General features: G+C 37.9%; 3 protein-coding genes across 3 annotated transcripts in view; 1 reads left to right on the forward strand and 2 right to left on the reverse strand.

The window, feature by feature from the left end:
* Positions 1-614: 614 nt before the first annotated feature.
* Positions 615-11,074, forward strand: LOC107676588 (DNA replication ATP-dependent helicase/nuclease DNA2-like). Its single transcript, XM_016471162.1, is given in 23 exon segments — positions 615-1,009; positions 1,126-1,173; positions 1,670-2,616; positions 2,876-3,049; positions 3,155-3,338; positions 4,168-4,316; positions 4,515-4,646; positions 4,766-4,994; positions 5,099-5,216; positions 5,736-5,892; positions 5,992-6,183; positions 7,148-7,378; positions 7,494-7,692; positions 7,695-7,722; positions 7,884-7,993; positions 8,318-8,539; positions 8,930-9,123; positions 9,314-9,403; positions 9,624-9,831; positions 9,943-10,032; positions 10,130-10,312; positions 10,437-10,583; positions 10,734-11,074. Coding segments are annotated over 23 exon segments (4,116 nt in total). The 5' UTR covers positions 615-979; the 3' UTR covers positions 10,788-11,074.
* A 691-nt stretch (positions 11,075-11,765) lies between these two features.
* LOC107676590 (phenazine biosynthesis-like domain-containing protein) lies at positions 11,766-14,230 on the reverse strand. Its single transcript, XM_016471164.1, has 9 exons — positions 14,075-14,230; positions 13,867-13,963; positions 13,684-13,782; positions 13,491-13,600; positions 13,352-13,381; positions 13,190-13,278; positions 12,817-12,992; positions 12,557-12,619; positions 11,766-12,408 (listed from the first exon to the last, which is right to left on the reverse strand). The coding sequence occupies exons 1-9, from the start codon at positions 14,156-14,158 to the stop codon at positions 12,296-12,298; spliced, it is 861 nt and encodes a 286-aa protein (XP_016326650.1). The 5' UTR covers positions 14,159-14,230; the 3' UTR covers positions 11,766-12,295.
* A 1,931-nt stretch (positions 14,231-16,161) lies between these two features.
* Positions 16,162-17,523, reverse strand: part of LOC107676589 (RUN and FYVE domain-containing protein 2-like) — a 20,115-nt gene continuing 18,753 nt past the window's right edge. Inside the window, exon 19 of the mRNA XM_016471163.1 lies at positions 16,162-16,303. Coding sequence (XP_016326649.1) covers positions 16,237-16,303 — 67 coding nt within the window. The 3' untranslated portion in view covers positions 16,162-16,236. The remainder of the gene's footprint in view (positions 16,304-17,523) is intronic.

Here is a 17,523-nt window from a genome sequence, read left to right on the forward strand (position 1 = left end):
AACTTTACTTAAGTATACTTACTAAAATAAACTTGAAGTATACTACTTTTTGGTAAGGGTTACCATGTTGATATTCAAAAATTTGCGGCTAAATCTAGCATTGCTTGTGTTTGTTGTCTTGGTAACTACAACATTATTTCCTATCCACCTTTTTCTTCAACGCGGAAGTAAGCCTATGGGTGAGACTTCCGGTTCATTAGCCGCTATAGGGAAATAACGAGGAGAATAACAGTGCAGTAAACGGTAAAACTGTTTGCACTACAAACCTGTGTGTTCATAATTAAGATAATACATTAAAATAGTATGATAAGACACACCAGTTTTCGATATCAAGCAGCAAAATTAACTGTTTTGTACAGCTAAATATAGCTGGATGCGGATGAGACCGGAAGCTAGACCCATAGAATTTACAAATGGCTGCGCCCATTTTTACGGCAAGAAAAAGGTGGATAATATAGAAAATGACGATATAACTGCCCGTTTTTCGTTTATACATATATGACACGAGGCTAACGGAGTGTTAACAATAAACGGGCAGATTTGTTTTCAAACTGTGTAACAAAAACTACAAACTCGACCAATGATCTCACTGACGCTAGGTGGCAGTGTGTCGGTAATGGCGATGTAATTGCAGCAGACAAAAAACAACGATGAAACGTTTGCTTTCTCTGCCGTGGCGTTCACTGTACGCGGGAATTTTGAGATCGCAGTGTTTACTCTGCAGAGATGCAGGAAGAGTTGTTTACGCGCGAAATCTGATATTTATAGTCATGTGAAAGCATATGTGAAAATGCTGCAGGAGAATATCTGCTTCTGGACGAATTATACATTTGAGCCGTAATAGCAGTGGCTATCTTTATATGCAGCTGTCACAGTGATGTGAGAAGTTTTTAAGTTTTGATACCCGTAGAGCTGCTTTGTGATATTGGATTCTCCGAAGAAAAATCGTTTTAGTCATTTTATTCACTTACGGTCCACGATGATTAAGTGTAAATCCAGCAAATCTTCCGTAAGTATTTCAGATTCATTTCTGATACTTTGTTATTCATCCTCAGCTATCTAGATGTAAATGGTATCAGCTGTGAAACTCTAACGTTACTTTTTTTTTTTTTTCTGCTGTTGTAGATGGTCAATGGAGTTCAGTCAAGCATTTCTGCCTTTTTTGTCTCAAAGGTAAGGAGTAAGGACATAAGACAACAATTTATTGAACTCTTATAGTTGCTCTTAAAGGGATAGTTCACCCAAAAATGACAATTCTGTCATCATTTACTCACCCTTATATTGTCCCAAACCTTTATGACTGTATGACCTGTAATATGCATTTTGTTTACCAAATAACGTAATGACAGTAAATGGGGTCTGAGTTGAGGATGTCATTTAAAATTTAATTTGAATTTATTAAAAAAAAAAAGTTTTGTTAAATTAATTTAATGTTTGCGATGCCCTTTAATTGTAATTTAATTAATTTTTTATGCAGTTACTCTGCATCAATTTATGTTATTTGATAAATATCTTCAGAACCTTCTTAATTGTTTTGTATTTTTGAAATTCAATTAAAAAAGTTATCTGTACCTTGCACGTTCAAGTTAAAAATGGCCACCTGCTCTTATGTTAAAAATACGGTTGACGTCACACCTCACACCATAACATCACCTTTATGTTTTATCAGGTTTCACCAAAGTCACCTAAAAAAATTGCAGCTGGAATTACAAGAGTCCCCGTTTCATTGAAGACTGGTTTTGTGCAGGATAAAAGTGTCCCCTGCTCTCCAACCCCTTCTGCTGTCCCAGAGACACCTGACAATCTGAGGAGCGAGAACCCTTCAGACACTTCATATGACAACCGCTCACCTGTCTCCCGTGGCCTACTTACTAAAGGTGTCAGGGGTAAACCTAGCCTGATGGCACGTAAGCTGATGCAGCCACAGAAAAACAGCAGTCTAGAGCCAGAAGACACTTTTGAGCTTAAGAATGGCGCAAGGCACTCTGGCTCTGTGAAGAGGTTGTTGCACAGCTCAGAGAACATCCAGAGTGCAAAGCGGTGCAGGACCATGCAAGTTCAGAAACTTCCCGATTGTGACACAAGCTCACCAAGGGCCGATCAAAAGGAGTCTTCAGGAACATTACAGAGAGCATTCTCAAAGAGTCCTGAGAAAAAAAACAAAGCTGAGTCTGTCGGTTTTGAGAGTAGCCGATTGGCAACTGGGCCTTGCGTGAAAATGAATGGAAAAACAAATGGTTTCTCAAAGGTCTCAAAAAAATCCTTTCATCATCTGAGCTTTAGTACCAGTGAGAAAGAGAATTCACTTGCTCTAAACATGAAGCCAGAGATAGACATGAGTACGGTTTCTGGAACAAATGACTTTGATCTTGTGATGTCATATAGTTTGTGGATACAAAATGGATCTACTGAAGAAAAAGAGACTTTTCTCAACTGTCCATTTACTAAGAAGAGACCCTTGAGTACTGCTGATCTGCAAGTGAAAGACAAAATTGCTGATGGAAAGACTTTGCCAGCCCCATTTGAAGATGATTTTACTGATCTGATAGACGATTGGTTTGATGATGGCATGGAGCAAAAATCTGAGGTGCCAAAACCCAAGAAGTTCAGTCATGAGTATGAATGTTTTATTCAACCTATCTATGCGCGCATAAGTGAGCTTTAGTAATATTTGATAGTTTGGTGATTTTCGTGTATTAAAACTACTAGTATTATTTTAGGATAATTTACATACTATTGTAGTTTTTATTAATATTTTAAATGAGCTTTTTTTATATATATATTTCTATATAAATATATTGCATTTGTGCTTTATTTTTTAACAGATTAAGTTAATAATAACCGACTGATTTTAACTGATTTCTTTGAATTTTAGAAAAAACAAAGGCATACCAGAGCATGTTATACTGGCCTCTGGTGTTCATAACCGATACTGGGTACTGGATGTACAGGACGTCACCTCATCACAAAGTTGCACAGAGAAGCACTTAACCATCACCTGCTCCAAGACGACACAGTCCAGAGAGGCCTGTATTCTCAAAGATGGCTGGTACAAAATGTTACTTGCCCTACAAAAAAAAGAATTTTGAGAGAGTTCTTTCTTTCTGATTGTCTTGCTGATTGTTTTTTGAACTTTCCAACCTCTTTTCTAAAGGGAGAGTACTCCTGTTGCTGTGGGGGACGTCGTTCACTTGGAAGGGAGGTGTGTTTCTGGCTTGTGGACGATTGATAGAGACTCTGGTTTCCTGGTTCTGCTGCCTGACCTGCTGATATCGGGGACCAGCATTGCCAGCAGTATTCGCTGCATGAGGCGAGGGGTGCTGGGAGAGATGTTTAAGGTGTGGAAATTCAATTTTGTGAATGTGCCTTAAAGCATACACTATCGTTCAAAGCTTTGGGGTCAGTAAGATTTTTTTTCTTCCATTTATTCAATTGGTCAATAATTACAGTAAAGACATTAATAATGTTACAGAAGATTTCTTTCTAGAACTTTATATTCATCAAAGAATCCTGGGAAAAAATACTATGGTTTCCACAAAAATATTAAGCAGCACTGTTTACATCATTGATAATAATAAGAAACTTTTGTTGAGCATGGAAAATAGATATTCATTCTGAGATTTGCTAGATTATATTTAACAGTGTTAATGAGCATGTACAATTAAATATCAGTCTCCAGTAGCGATTATAAGACACACTTTGTCATATACAGAATGTACATATAGTGTATACTGCTCATATTAAAGCAGCACTATGTAACTTATTCTGTCTTCAAAATTTGCAAAATGTATATAATGAGCACGTTTTTGTCTTATTTCGAATCACTACGGTACACTTATAATAAGTACTTATATTTGGACTATTGTAGCCTGGTCGGGCCGTCACCGCTGCGGAGTAACACATACCTGCGTGAATCGCCATAGACATAAACTTAGAGAAGTAGCTCCGGTTGGAATGTTCTTCCGCGGGATGTGTGCAGTTCTGTTTATTAACCGCTAGAGCGCCAAAAATTACATAGTGCTGCTTTAATGTTTTCAACAGTGGACAATACTATGCATTGATGTCTTTCCCTTAATTGATGATTCAAACCTTTCTGTGTTCTTAATTGTTCTTGTCAAATTTTAGTGCTTAAAATAATGAAACAGTTTGTGTGTGGTTTTTAAACAGGCATTTGATGGTGGATCTAAGCAGATGTTAAATGGTACCATAGTTCATGATATCTTCCAAAAAGCAGCCATGTCCTCAGATTTCTCACCAGAGAGGATACAGACGTTTGCTGCAGAGGCCCTAAGAAGCCCCAACTACCTCGGACAAATGTAAGAGCTATCTTGTAACATCGACTCCATCTTTAGAAGCACACTATCTTTATAAACTATGTTTTTACATAGTTTTCAGTTTTTATTGTTTTCTTAGACCTCAAATACAGATACTGTGCTAATACGGTGTTTGACAACAACAGCTCTCTGTTATGTGCCTTAAAATGACTGTGTTTGTCTTGTACTTGCTTTAATTAGGTATAGTCTAAAGCTGACCCAGGCTGACATGAGACAGGAAGTAGAAGAATATCTTCCCTCTTTATCTGAGTGGGCAAAACACTATGTCCATACTTCACCACAGGCTGGACAGAAGCAGCTCACTCTCAAACTGTGAGTGATATATGTATTTAAAGAAGACTGAGAGCATGGTCTTGTGGAAAATGTTTATGGCAGGTTCAGTTTTCATATTATAAATAAATGTTATGGTTTGTGCGGTTATTTACTATCAGCCCTAGCGACGGGGCTCTGAGCAAGCAAGATGCCACCTGTAGCATGACAGTCACAGATTTTGTGGACATTGAAGAGAACATCTGGTGTCCACGTTTTGGACTGAAGGGGAAGATTGATGTCACAGCTGGAGTTAGGATTCATCGGAGAGGCAGAAGGCCCACAGAGAGGATTGTGCCACTGGAGCTGAAAACTGGCAAGGAGTCCAACTCCATTGAGCATCGCAGTCAGGTACAAAGCGCAACGTAAACTCTAGATATGTCACATGTTAAAAAATATCACTATTTATGTCACTGCTGAATATTGCTTATTATTTGACTTTTTTTTTTTTCTAGGTTATTCTGTACACGTTGATGAGCTCAGCTAGACGTTGTGATCCAGAGGCTGGTTTCCTTGTCTACTTGAAGACTGGCAGTCTACATCCTGTTGTGGGTAACCACATGGACAGGAGAGGTTGGTTTGTTTTTTTAAATGTACAGTTCAATTAAAAATAAATTTTGTCATCATTTATCTTCAAAACCCAAATTAAGGTATTTTAATGGAACTTGAGAGATTTCTGTCCTCAAACCACATTGATCATAGTTTATATGTGAATAAAAGCCTAAATTAAATCTGCTCAGCATCGGAAGACTTGGATCAAGCTGTACAGTGTCTTTCTGAACTTTTTGAAGCATGAAACTTTTGAGGTAGTTGACAACAGAGAGACCGAAATCCTTCAGTTTCATCAAAAATATCTTTACTTGTGTTTGAAAAATTAATGAATTGGGCTGGGTTGGGAGTGTCACAAGGGTGAGTAATGAATGAAAGAATTTTCATTTTTGGGTGAACTATCCCGTTGAGTCATGTAGTTTCATACAGATGTTACAAATGAGAGGCAATTTACTTGTAGTCATAACAGCGTACATTGAAATCTAAGACAGGCTTACATCCTGCTTATGACTGTACTGATTCATATTTTTTTTTCTATCACAGAGCTGGTTAAAATAAGAAACTCATTGGCCCATCACATCGGAAACAGCTTGGTCAAGGTGGATGGAAGAAGTCAGATGGCCCCATTGCCTGCCATTGAATCTGACAAGCAAGCTTGCAAGTACTGTCCTCAGAAAAGGAACTGTGCAGTTTACAACAGGTATTGTTTTTCTCTCTTCATGCATCATCTTCTATTACAGCATCAAACTGAGTACTGTAATTCCATTGAGCTTCAGCTGAAATGCATCATGTTGTGTAGAGCTGTAGAGAGAGATCCCGTGGAGAACTGTAGTGAAAATCCACAGGCCTTTGTGCAGTCGGAGAGCGAGCACCTCAGCCACGTGCACCTGCAGTACTTCAGCGACTGGCTGCTACTCTGCACGCTGGAGGCTCTCACCATGGAGAACAAAGGAGGTCGGCGCAATATCTGGCTTCAGACTGCCCAGCAGAGGTGGGTGTTTTTATAAAATAAGACTTTTACAATACTTTGTGTTAGTTCACCCATCATTTACTCCCCCTCATGTCACTCCAAACCCATTCAGAAGACTTTTGTTCAACTTCAAAGCACAAATGAAGATATTTATAATGATACCTAGAGATTTCTGTCCCTCCATTGTGAATTCAAGACAAACTTTCAAGCTTCAAAAAGTTATAAAACAAGAGATTTTTATATTAATTTTGAAGACACGTTTCTTTTATATTATATGAAAAAAGCCTAAATTAAATCTTATAACATAATTGTGTCTTTAAAGACTTCATTACCAGTAGTTTTATGACTTTGTGTTTTTATTTATTTATTTATTAATGCATTTCAGACACTAAGCAGATTAACAGTGTTTGATTGAATTAAAGGATTAGTTCACCCAAAAATGAAAATTAGCCCATTATTTACTCACCCTCAAGGCATCCTGGGTGTATATGACTTTCTTCTTTCAGACGAATCCAGTCGGAGTTATATTAAAAATTGTCTTTGATCTTCCAAGCTGTTTAATGGCAGTCAGCGGTGTTGCAGTTCATCAGTCCAAAAGAAGTGAAATAAAGAGCATCCATCCATAATAAAAAAGTGCCTCACACGGCTCCAGGTGGTGAACAAAGGCCTCCTGTAGTGAATCGAAGTGTTTTTGTAAGAAAAATAACCATATTTAAAACGTAATAATCGATTTAATCTAGCTTGCGCTCACTGTTGTAAATGAACTGCAACACCCGCTGACTGCCATTGAACAGCTTGGAAGATCAAAGTCAATTTTTAATATAACTCATCTGGAAGAAGGAAGTCATATACGCCTAGGATGACTTGAGGGTGAGTAAATAATGGGCTAATTTTCATTTTTGGGTGAACTATCCCTTTAATTGAATGCTTTTAGCCTTAATGAATGTCTCTGTTGCATCCCTGTTCTTATGTTGTTCATTCTCAGGGAGAAAAGTGGTGGCTGCGTGGGTAACATGCAGTTAGATAGAGACGTCAGCGTCCTATCTGATGGTGTATATAAGCACAGCTTTGTGAGGAAGGAGGGCAATCAGACTCTCACTGGGCTGATAGTGGGCGACAGGATTGTGGTCAGTGATCAGGACTCGGTGCTCATAGGCCTTGCCACAGGATATGTCACGGAAATAACTATCAGTGGACTGACTTGCTCTTTGGACAAGTAAGTCTCTTGCAGATGCTTTTCATAATGTTGTTCAATTTGTTATTCATTTTACCTGAATTTGAAATATTCAAGTGTACATCAAAGCTTAATTTCACATTCATATCATTTCCAGAAACCTTTCCAAGTTTTCCTCAAACACAGTTTTCCGACTGGACCAGGATGAAGGTGCTGGGGGTCTTAGCAATCATCTAGGAAACCTGTCTATGTTAATGGAAAACACTCCAACCAGGTCTGATCATCCTTTTTTTTTTTTTCTTTTTTTTGTGCTTTTGTATTTACAGTTTTTCTCAATTGCTTTGGCACATTTTTCACCAAGGACACTGTGGCCAACATTCTGAAAGGTGTGTTCAGACACTTCCTTCTCCTGATAATCTCCTCTCACTGAACCATAGTCTCACTCTTTCTGTAGTGAGTTGCTGTGAAACATGCCCTTGATGTATTCATTTGAATAATAGAACTTCTCTGTTCCTACTTAATGAGTTTTAATCATGTTGCCTCTCAGGACTCAACAAACCTCAGAAACAAGCCATGAAAAAAGTGTTGCTATCCAAAGATTACACGCTTATTGTGGGAATGCCAGGTACTGGGAAAACTACCACCATTTGTACACTGGTAAGAGCTTATTTTAGAAACCAGTTGTGTTTTAGATAATGAACAGCTATATTCATTTTCTTGCCACTGCAAATGTGGGCATTTTCATCTTAAAGGGGAGGTATTTTACACGCATAACTTTTTCATCCTTGAAGTCCACTTATACTGTTAATCAAGTTTTTTCCCATAATTCTGTTCCCATAAGTCATAATTTTGTTTGCATGACTTTTTTCACCCTCTTTCTGACCCGTAGAGTGAAACTGACTTTGTTTTGTTGTTTCTACTGGTTTCCATATACAAAGGAATATTAATCTGACATTTATTTTGCACTTCCTTATTTTACAGGTGCGCATACTCCATGCTTGTGGCTTCAGTGTACTTCTGACTAGCTACACCCACTCTGCTGTGGACAACATTCTCTTGAAACTGAATAGGTTTAAGATCGGCTTCCTGCGACTGGGTCGTGCTCAAAAAGTGCACCATGATATCCTGCCCTTCACAGAGGAGTCATGTCGGGCCAAAGGGATCCAAACACTAGAAGAGCTGGAACAACTGTACAACAAAGAAGTAAGACACATTACAATCATTAATCTTAAATATTACAATTTAAAATAACTGTTTTTTTTTTTATTATTGTAATATATTTTAAAACGTAACTTTTTAAAAAATTTTCAGTCTTCAGTGTCACATGAACCTTCAGAAATCATTCCAATATGTTGATTTGGAGCTCAAAAAACATTTATTAATATCAATGTTGAAATGTTGTGCTGCTATATTTAAAACATCAAAATAATTCTATTTGAAATATAACTTTTTGTAATGTTAGACATCTTTACTGTCACTTTTAAACAATTTCATGTATACTATGACATGTAAGGTATAATGTTCAATCACTGATTGCTCCGCATTTTGAAAATCCAAATTGTCTTGTAAAGCTCACCCCATTTTTCTTTGTAGCTGATTGTGGCCACCACCTGTATGGGTGTAAAGCACCCAATATTCAGCCGTAGACGCTTTGACTTCTGCATCGTGGATGAGGCATCTCAGATCAGTCAACCCGTATGTTTGGGTCCGTTGTTCTATGCCCAGCGCTTTGTCCTGGTGGGAGACCACCAACAGCTTCCTCCTATTGTGCAGAATGCTGAAGCCAGGTAGTACACTTCTGTCATCATTCAGATGAGTTTTGTGAAAGATTTTCACGTTGAGCCTTTGAATGCAGCTTGTGTTTTTAATATCAAAACTGAAGAAGCCAAAAACCCAGTTACACCATCACCATATTATTACCCATTATTTTACCACAGTCTTATGTGAAATTTAAGAATTGCTCTAATTTTCCCCCAGAACCTTGGGCATGGATGAGAGTTTGTTCAAACGTCTGGAGCACCACAGTGATGCAGTTGTTCAGCTGAATGTGCAGTACCGAATGAACAGGTGGAGTTACACCAGTCAGACATTCAGGCTAGACCTATGTGATTGTTAAATGGAAAATAAGTAATTAATATGTAAGTTGTTAATATTAAATATCTCTAAAATAGGCATTTAAAATTCATGTGGAATACTAATAGGTGATTTTTTTTTCCCAATACATTTTTGAGAATATTCACAACCACCAGCTCTGCAGTTCTTATACTTGCTGTTTTCCATCCTGCAGTGCGATCATGTCCCTGAGCAATGCTCTGATGTATGAGGGCCAACTGGAGTGTGGCTCTGAGAGGACGGCAAATGCAGTGCTGCAGCTGCCCAGTAGAGCTCAAGTCGAGAAGGAGCTGGACCTGTATGTGTGTCAGCCACAGTACAGTGCTTGGGTCCAGGCTGCGCTGGAGCCCAATAGTCCTGTCTGTTTCCTGGACACCTCTGAGGTCTGTCTGACTTCCTTTTTTCTTAGACTTTATCTCATTTTGTCTGTTATAGAATTTGCTTCATTTGCTTTTGAAGCGTTTTTCAGCAATATGTACTGTACCTTTCTTCAGGTTCCCGCCCCTGAGACGGTGGAAAAAAGTGGCATCAGTAACCACACGGAAGCTATATTGGTACAAGCCCTTGTCACTTTGCTGCTCAAGGTCCGAACATGCCATTTGTTTTGAAACGCATTGAAATCTTGTTTTTTTTTTTTCCTGTACTACTTGAAATTACATTTGAATTTTAAACGTGTTGTAGGCTGGATGTAGAGCATCTGATATTGGGGTCATTGCTCCATATCGACAACAGCTAAAAGCCATCTCCAGTCTGCTGCAGGGAGACGCCTTTAAAGCTCTGGAGGTCAACACTGTGGACAAATACCAAGGACGTGACAAGAGCATCATCATTGTGTCCTTTGTTCGAAGCAACCCTGAGGACAACGTAAGTGGCCTTCCTCCTGAATTTAAACAAACGAAATATTTAACATTTAAGCCAATTAACTGTTCATTGCATGTGTTATGTGATTGATTATTTAATTATTCTGTGGTGTCGAATCATTTTTCAGCTGGGAGAGTTGCTTCAAGACTGGCGTAGGCTGAATGTGGCCATCACTAGAGCCAAACACAAGCTCCTAATGCTTGGCTCGGCGCCCACCCTTCGCCGGTATGCACCACTAGAGAAACTTCTCTGCCACCTTCAACAGGAAGATATGATATCCTTTACAAGTGTTTACGAATGAGAATCTAATTGCAGGTTCATGCAGTGACTTTTTGTCACTTTGTCATTGAAATTAATAAATAGTCATTAACTTTTTTTTTTTTGGTGAAACTGAATTTTTGAAATTCTCCTTAATTTAAGTCACATCTTCCAGCTGCCTGCTGCTGCCCATGAGGCACTACCTGGGGTCCACTTGTGATGAAAACAAAAACCTCTTCTGATTCATAGTGTACGTCACAAAGATAATGCTGTGAAACAGTTACTTGAAAAAAATGTAAGTGAAATGGAATACATAAGCTTCAGACTAACTGTAGACATCTTTTTTGCTTTAATGATGGACGTGAAGTTTAATAATAAATCAGTGCTGACAGGCCCTAGTACATAATTTACACTCGAGTTTTTTTACTCAATTCTCACTACCTCATGTTGCATATTTTTAAAATTCATTACAGTTTTATCCATGCAAGTGTTGTGTATGTGCGTTTTATATATATATATGAATTTTAAGAATTTAATGTTTTTGTTTAATAAAAAATTGCAGCAAATATTACATTCTGTCTTTTTTTCCCCCCACTGAAGACCGTTGACCACTTAAGAGACATAAAGTTTGCAGGTCTGTGAATTTGCACTTTATTAAATGGCACATAACTTATAATGCCCCTACACATTAATGCAAAGAGCCATTAAATGCACTTGATTTCCATCAAAACCACAAGTTGTTTTAGTCACAGATTAATGTAATAACAAGTGTTTCTTACTTTTCAGGTAAAAGAGCACTGTTGCATGTCCACATAGTGGAATCTCACTTGTGGGAGTAAACCAGCGTAATCCAAACCTTGAAGATAACATAGAAGACTGTCTTATGTAGTGTAATACTTACATTCTCAATAAGACATACTGCAGCAGGATTACCTTTGAAAGGCACATTGGTAAAAGCATCAACAGTAGATACTGGAATTTCCATTGATTATAGTTCTATTATAGTTTTTTTTTTTTCTTTTCTTTTTTTCTTCCTTGCACCTTTTACGTATTTTTAGAGCGGTATTTGAAATGAAGTTAGACTTTGACCCTAATGATATAAAAAGCTCAGATTAAAGGTACAGACTCAAGATTTCAAAATGTCTTTTTAAACAGACTTTTTACTGTTATGCAATCTGTAAAAGAGAGTGGAAGAGATAATAATGCTAATCTATCATTTACATTTTTTTATATATATATTCTACACTAAACCACTTGCTGTATTGTTCTTTGTTGATGGCATTTGCATTTCACCTATTGGTATTTTCTTGTAAATACCTTTTATTGTCTTTGAAAATGTGTAGACTTTATTATACAATCTAAATAAAAAGGCAGCTGGTAGTCATCCATCAGAGCAGCTGCTGGGATTCCCCTGCAGGATGATCAATGCCTGATGAGTGATGTTCAGTCAACCATCATCTCTGATCTCTCGCTTCAGTTTCTCCCTATGACTGTAACCCTGGTTTGCTGCATCCTGGATCAGTATCAGAAGATCTAGCCTTACTCTGCCCAACACAATTTTATTAATATTCTGCAATAAAATGTATAAAACATCCATTCAGATTTACAAACTTTTAAAAACCAAATAATTTGTATTCTATTTTGCCCATTCAGTGAATGAAACATCAGAAAATTGACTTATTTCCATTAAACTATTAACACATTCAGTGAAAAGGTTTTATAGGTTATCTAGATTTTAAGAGTTCCCTGAAGAACGATCTGTGCCTGACCACTGATGTTGAGTCGACCATCATCCCTAACCTCCAGCCCCAGCTCTCCCCCACGACTGGAACACTGGTAGGCTGAAAAAACAAATAGGACAGAATAGAACCTTATTGTGCATTTTATTTAAGCTTTTTGAGAAAACGGTTTAATTCAGTCATTCATGTGAACTAATGTCATTATGAATTTCCTTTGATTCACCAGTGCAGGGAAAAAAAAGGCCTTTACCCAACATTTTCTTTTTGTTCAGCTTTTCAGACCAGTAGGCAGCAAGAACTGTATGCGCAGACCCTTTGAGAAATAATTATTAGTCTTTTAAAAGCACAAAACAAATTCATATGAAAATTATGATGACTATAATTGTGCATTTCCATTTATAACCTATTAGAATTCATGGCTTTACATTAAAACATGGAACCTTCTACAGATTTCTCCTCCTTTATTGTAGGTTGCTGCATTTTGAGAATGATGTGATCATTTCAGCTCACCACAGACTGGATCTTCAAGGATCCCAACCCAAGGAGCAAAGTAACGGGAATAGAAGTCATATCCAGGTTGTGCGGTTGGAGCTCCCTTCATTGTAACGATGACACCTTTAATCTTCCCAGTGGATTCATTTTTCAGCAGAGTTTCTGCTTCAGGCTTCAAAGATGTTAGTTCAGATCTACCAAAAACAAACATTCAACAACCTTGCTTAATGATCTAGATACAAAAATAAACTGCCATTTTAGACAGAATTACCAGCATACTATTAATTCTTGTCTTGACTGCTGCTTTAAAAATGTACTTGACATAAACTTGCAATAAATTAATTAACATTTTCTTCCTTGTTATATTCAGCCTCTGTATGTCCAGCAGTACCTGTCGCATGTGTCAGCCAGACGAATCATCAGTTTCCTTGTGGTTGGACTGTAGCACACTTCCTGAATGGGTACATCTCCTACTACGGCCTGAAAATGCACATAAAAGCTTGTTTTTCCCTTTGTCATATTAAAAACCTAAATTACTCACTGGCTAACTTACTTTCAAAAGATCCCTGATTTCATGTTGATCCTGCAAATAAAATGGACAAAACTCAATAGATCCAGACCAAGAAACATTACTGTATTAATCATGAGAGACTATATGAAGGAAGGGTCAACAAGGTGTGCTTTGGTCATACCTGGGGGTTTGGTTTGTTTAAGGGAAAGTCCATTATTAGAGATTCTTCATGCTGGCGCACATAAAGATCCCCACTCATAGTCTCAAACACCAGTACAGGGTTGACATTTTCTGTGTGATGATATTGTGGTTTTAGAATAGTCACAGTCCATTGTCTTTGGTAAAATATTAATTTAAGAACAAGTGTTTCTTACTTTTCAGGTAAAAGAGCACTGCTGCTGAGGCCAGTGTTGCATGTCCACATAGTGGAATCTCATTTGTGGGAGTAAACCAGCGTAATCCAAACCTTGAACCTTTCAAAATATATCAAAACCAAAAGCAGACATGTAAATCAGAGTTGTTTGAGTATTTCAACATGCATCTCAGCAGCAGAATACCTGAGGAGAAATCCATAGAATTCCGTCTTGTGATGAAAGCAGTCTCTGATAAATTCATCTCAGCAGCAATGCTCTGATAAAGATCATCTCTCAGCTCCTGGATGTATTACAGAGAAACATTTCACATTCTGATCTTCATAGTTGCTAACATGTTTAAACAATCAGAAACTAAAAAACATAAAACTGTCTTGTGCAGTGTAATACTTACATTCTCTAGAAGACATATTGCAGCAGGATTACCTTTGAAAGGTAAATTAGTAAAAGCATCAACAGTAAATATTGGAATCTCCATTGCTTCTGCTCTGGAGTTAAACAGCTGTAACAAGTTTAGCGTGATGTTTTAGCAAGTCATAGTCCAGTGCTGTGAGGCTTGCTGAGACTTTGACCCCAGTAGTGTAACACCCCATTTTAAAGTTACAAGCAACACGATTTCAGAATAGTTTGCTGTACTCATATCATTGAGTGTTAAAGCTCATTAAGAAAACAGTTGAAATTAAGATAGGGATAGGAATCAGGGTCCCATTTAGTATTAGGTGTCTTTAATTACTTTTTTCACTAATTATTACTGGATGTCTCCATGTTGTATTGCAAAACACTTTTACGACTACTGAGGTGGAAGACTGGCAGTTTAAAGAGTGAGTTGAGGGGAAGGGATGTAGGGTTAGCAGTGTAATTATAAATGTAATTACACAAATTAATTTCATGTAGTTATGCCGGTGGTTTTTTAAATATTAATACCAAGTAAAATGTATGTACACAATAAGTGCATTGTATCAAGTGATTCATTAAAACTTTAGTAGGCTACATAGTTAAGACACTTGATGATCTGGAATCAGTAGCCATACTAATATTTGCATAGTTGAATTTTTCACTGTCAACACAGGCAATGTTAAATTTAATTTTCTTTGCATGTTGATGAATCATTCATAACTATTATTTAGGGGGAGGGGGGGTCAAAGTGATAGTTCTAATTAGCTTCATGGCTTTCAGTCCTTCCACAGCTGCATTTGTTTGTACAGAGAGCTGCAGGCAGTCTCTCGCGGTAGTACACATGGCACCATATGTGCCACATTGCAGTATTATACAGGATTAAGTATAAACCTAGTGACTACGCTCGATGACTCGTCCGTGATGCATGCGCAACATGCGCTTGGAGCCTCGGCTCACACGTCAGACCGACCGTTCGGTGGAGATTTGGTTCGGTGCGCCTGCAGCGAGGTCAACGTCCTCTGACAGGCCGCGTTCTCGCGAGAGTTCGACTATCAGGACTACTGGACTATCGTTCAGGGTTACCTGAGAGGACGGGCGCTTGACGGTAAGAAGGTATTCGCTATTCATGGGCATATTTCTTCATATTTAACTTTTCATGTATAAGTTGAACATTTACATTCAATGGTGAATATATTTTGTGTACTTTGGATCGCGGAAGTGCTGGTTTTTGTTCCAGAATATGTGAACTTGTCGGTCGTTGATTCCTGTCAGAAGAATATCTCGCAAATGTTACAGTCGTTGCGCTTAAAGTTCATCAGTTTCGGTTGCGGTTTGTTTGACACATGACCGAACTGTTTTCCGAATGCTATATATAACATGTACCATGTTAGCTTGGTCTTAAGTTTAAAACACTACTGTATTTTGACCTATCGGATAGTGGCTGTCTAGCTAGCTAACTAACTTGAATTGACGTTATGTAAGGCGCCAACTGATTTATACTAGTCAGTATTCCTAACTACAACAAAACATGTTGCGTTTGTGTGAAATGTCATTATTGTTTGTCTTTTTATCTCTTGAAGGAAGCCTCTGACTATTGACAACATGGCTCTCTCTCAAAATATATCGAGTTGCCTAACGTTACCTAGACAGCATTTTTGGGCGTCATACGTGCGTTCTTACGTTTCGAGCTCTCCTGAAATGCCCAAAAATGCTCTCGAAGTAGACAACCTCCTAGGTTTGTTGCACTAGCAAGGTTAAAACAGAAAAAAAGACTAACACAAACTATTTTGATTGAGTTTAGGTAGGCAGCTCACTAGGTTTAGAGGCACATGTGTTACAATCATTTGTTTTTCAGATCCAGTCCTGACAAGGTAAACATGTCTCATAATGATGAAGGATATGTGGTACGGATCCGTGGTTTACCTTGGTCATGCACACAAGAGGAAGTGGCCTCCTTTTTCTCTGGTATGCAAAATCTCAAACTGAAAGCATCTTTTGTAGTGCTCTATGTGAGTTTACAGAAAAAGAGCTGCAGTTGTGTCCTTTTTTCATTTCCAGATTGTGACATTGTAGGGAAAGTGAATGGCGTGTGTTTTACCTTCTCCAAAGAGGGAAGGCCGAGTGGAGAGGCGTTTGTAGAGCTGAAGACATCAGAGGACTTTAAAAAGGCTTTGGCAAAAGATCGTAAATACATGGGTCATCGTTACATCGAAGGTACTGGACATTCCTGTCCACAATGTAGAAAAGACTAGTATGAGTTTTTGTCTTCTGTTGAACACAAAAGATAATATTTTGAAAAATGTTGACTTCCATAGGTATTTTTCTTTTCTATACTGGGTGAACCATCACTTTACCATGAATGATTGGACAATTATAGTTTTTAATGGAATATTGCGTTTAGGCATGGGCCGGTATGAGATTTTGACGGTAAGATAACCTTAAGCAAAAATATCACGGTTTCACGTCGTTACAGCTCTAAAATGTGTTATATTTAAATGACTGGGTAAAAAAAATATATATTTTTTTTCCGCTGAACACAATATATTTTGTTTTTGAGCAACATACAGAATATTAGGAACAGTAGAATTTGTTTATTTTTTCTTTGATTTGTTTCCTAAAAAGAAGAAAAGTAAAGACTGACATCTTTATTTAACCTAAATCTGTAATTACAGTTATTTAATTTTAGTTATATAATTCATATACATATCAATTCATATCATTTAGTTATATAATTTCATATACATAATTTGATTTAATAATAACCCAATTTGAAGAAAATACAGAATGTTCTGACTAGCTTTGTGAAATTATACTACATGCCTGAACGAAGCAAACAGCAGAAGCTCTGAATGAGACGCAGATTCACTCTCAGACAGCAGGAGGCGCTTCTGGAACACCAGATACTGCGTTCCTTGGTTACCGCTGTAAACAAAGCAGCTCTGCGCTGAAACACTGCTTTACTATGAACTATACAGAGACGAGTTGCTTTTCTGAAGACAGTCAGTTCCCCTCAGATACACATTCATATAAACCCCCAAATCAATATTGAGGATTTTCTTCCAATAGTTCGTGCATCATGAACAGTCATTGATCTGCCTGCTACAGTATTTTTCTCTGTGCGTCCGTCTTCAACGTCTCTGGCCTGTGTTAACGGGTGTTTACAGCCTTCATATTTTCACATAAATTACATTTTGGAAAACAATTGCATTGCAACGCAGTTTGTGCAAGTCCAGAACAGAGACGAGTTGCTTGCAATAAGACAAAAAACGGCCGGTTGCGTAAGTTCCAGGGGCAGAAGTTCGGCCATCCTACACACGTGACTGACCGCTCGCTCGCACCAACAGGAGGAGGAAGGTCGTGTTACTCTCTCTACACTGCACTCAACCTGAGGGATTCCTACACTTTCAGTCTTTGAGGAGACATGAAAAACAGCGCATACCGCAGGAA

Source organism: Sinocyclocheilus anshuiensis, unplaced genomic scaffold (genome assembly GCF_001515605.1).
Source record: "Sinocyclocheilus anshuiensis isolate Anshui unplaced genomic scaffold, SAMN03320099.WGS_v1.1 scaffold204, whole genome shotgun sequence".
Classification (NCBI taxonomy): Eukaryota; Metazoa; Chordata; class Actinopteri; order Cypriniformes; family Cyprinidae; genus Sinocyclocheilus; species Sinocyclocheilus anshuiensis.

Excerpts from the sequence above, each read along its gene's own strand:
- LOC107676590 (XM_016471164.1), bottom strand. The coding sequence starts at position 14,158 with ATGGAGATTCCAATATTTACTGTTGATGCTTTTACTAATTTACCTTTC. Across the intron at positions 13,382-13,490 it reads TAAACAAACCAAACCCCCAG|GATCAACATGAAATCAGGGA; the intron begins GTATGACCAAAG and ends TTTTATTTGCAG. Across the intron at positions 13,279-13,351 it reads AAATCAGGGATCTTTTGAAA|GCCGTAGTAGGAGATGTACC; the intron begins GTAAGTTAGCCA and ends GTGCATTTTCAG.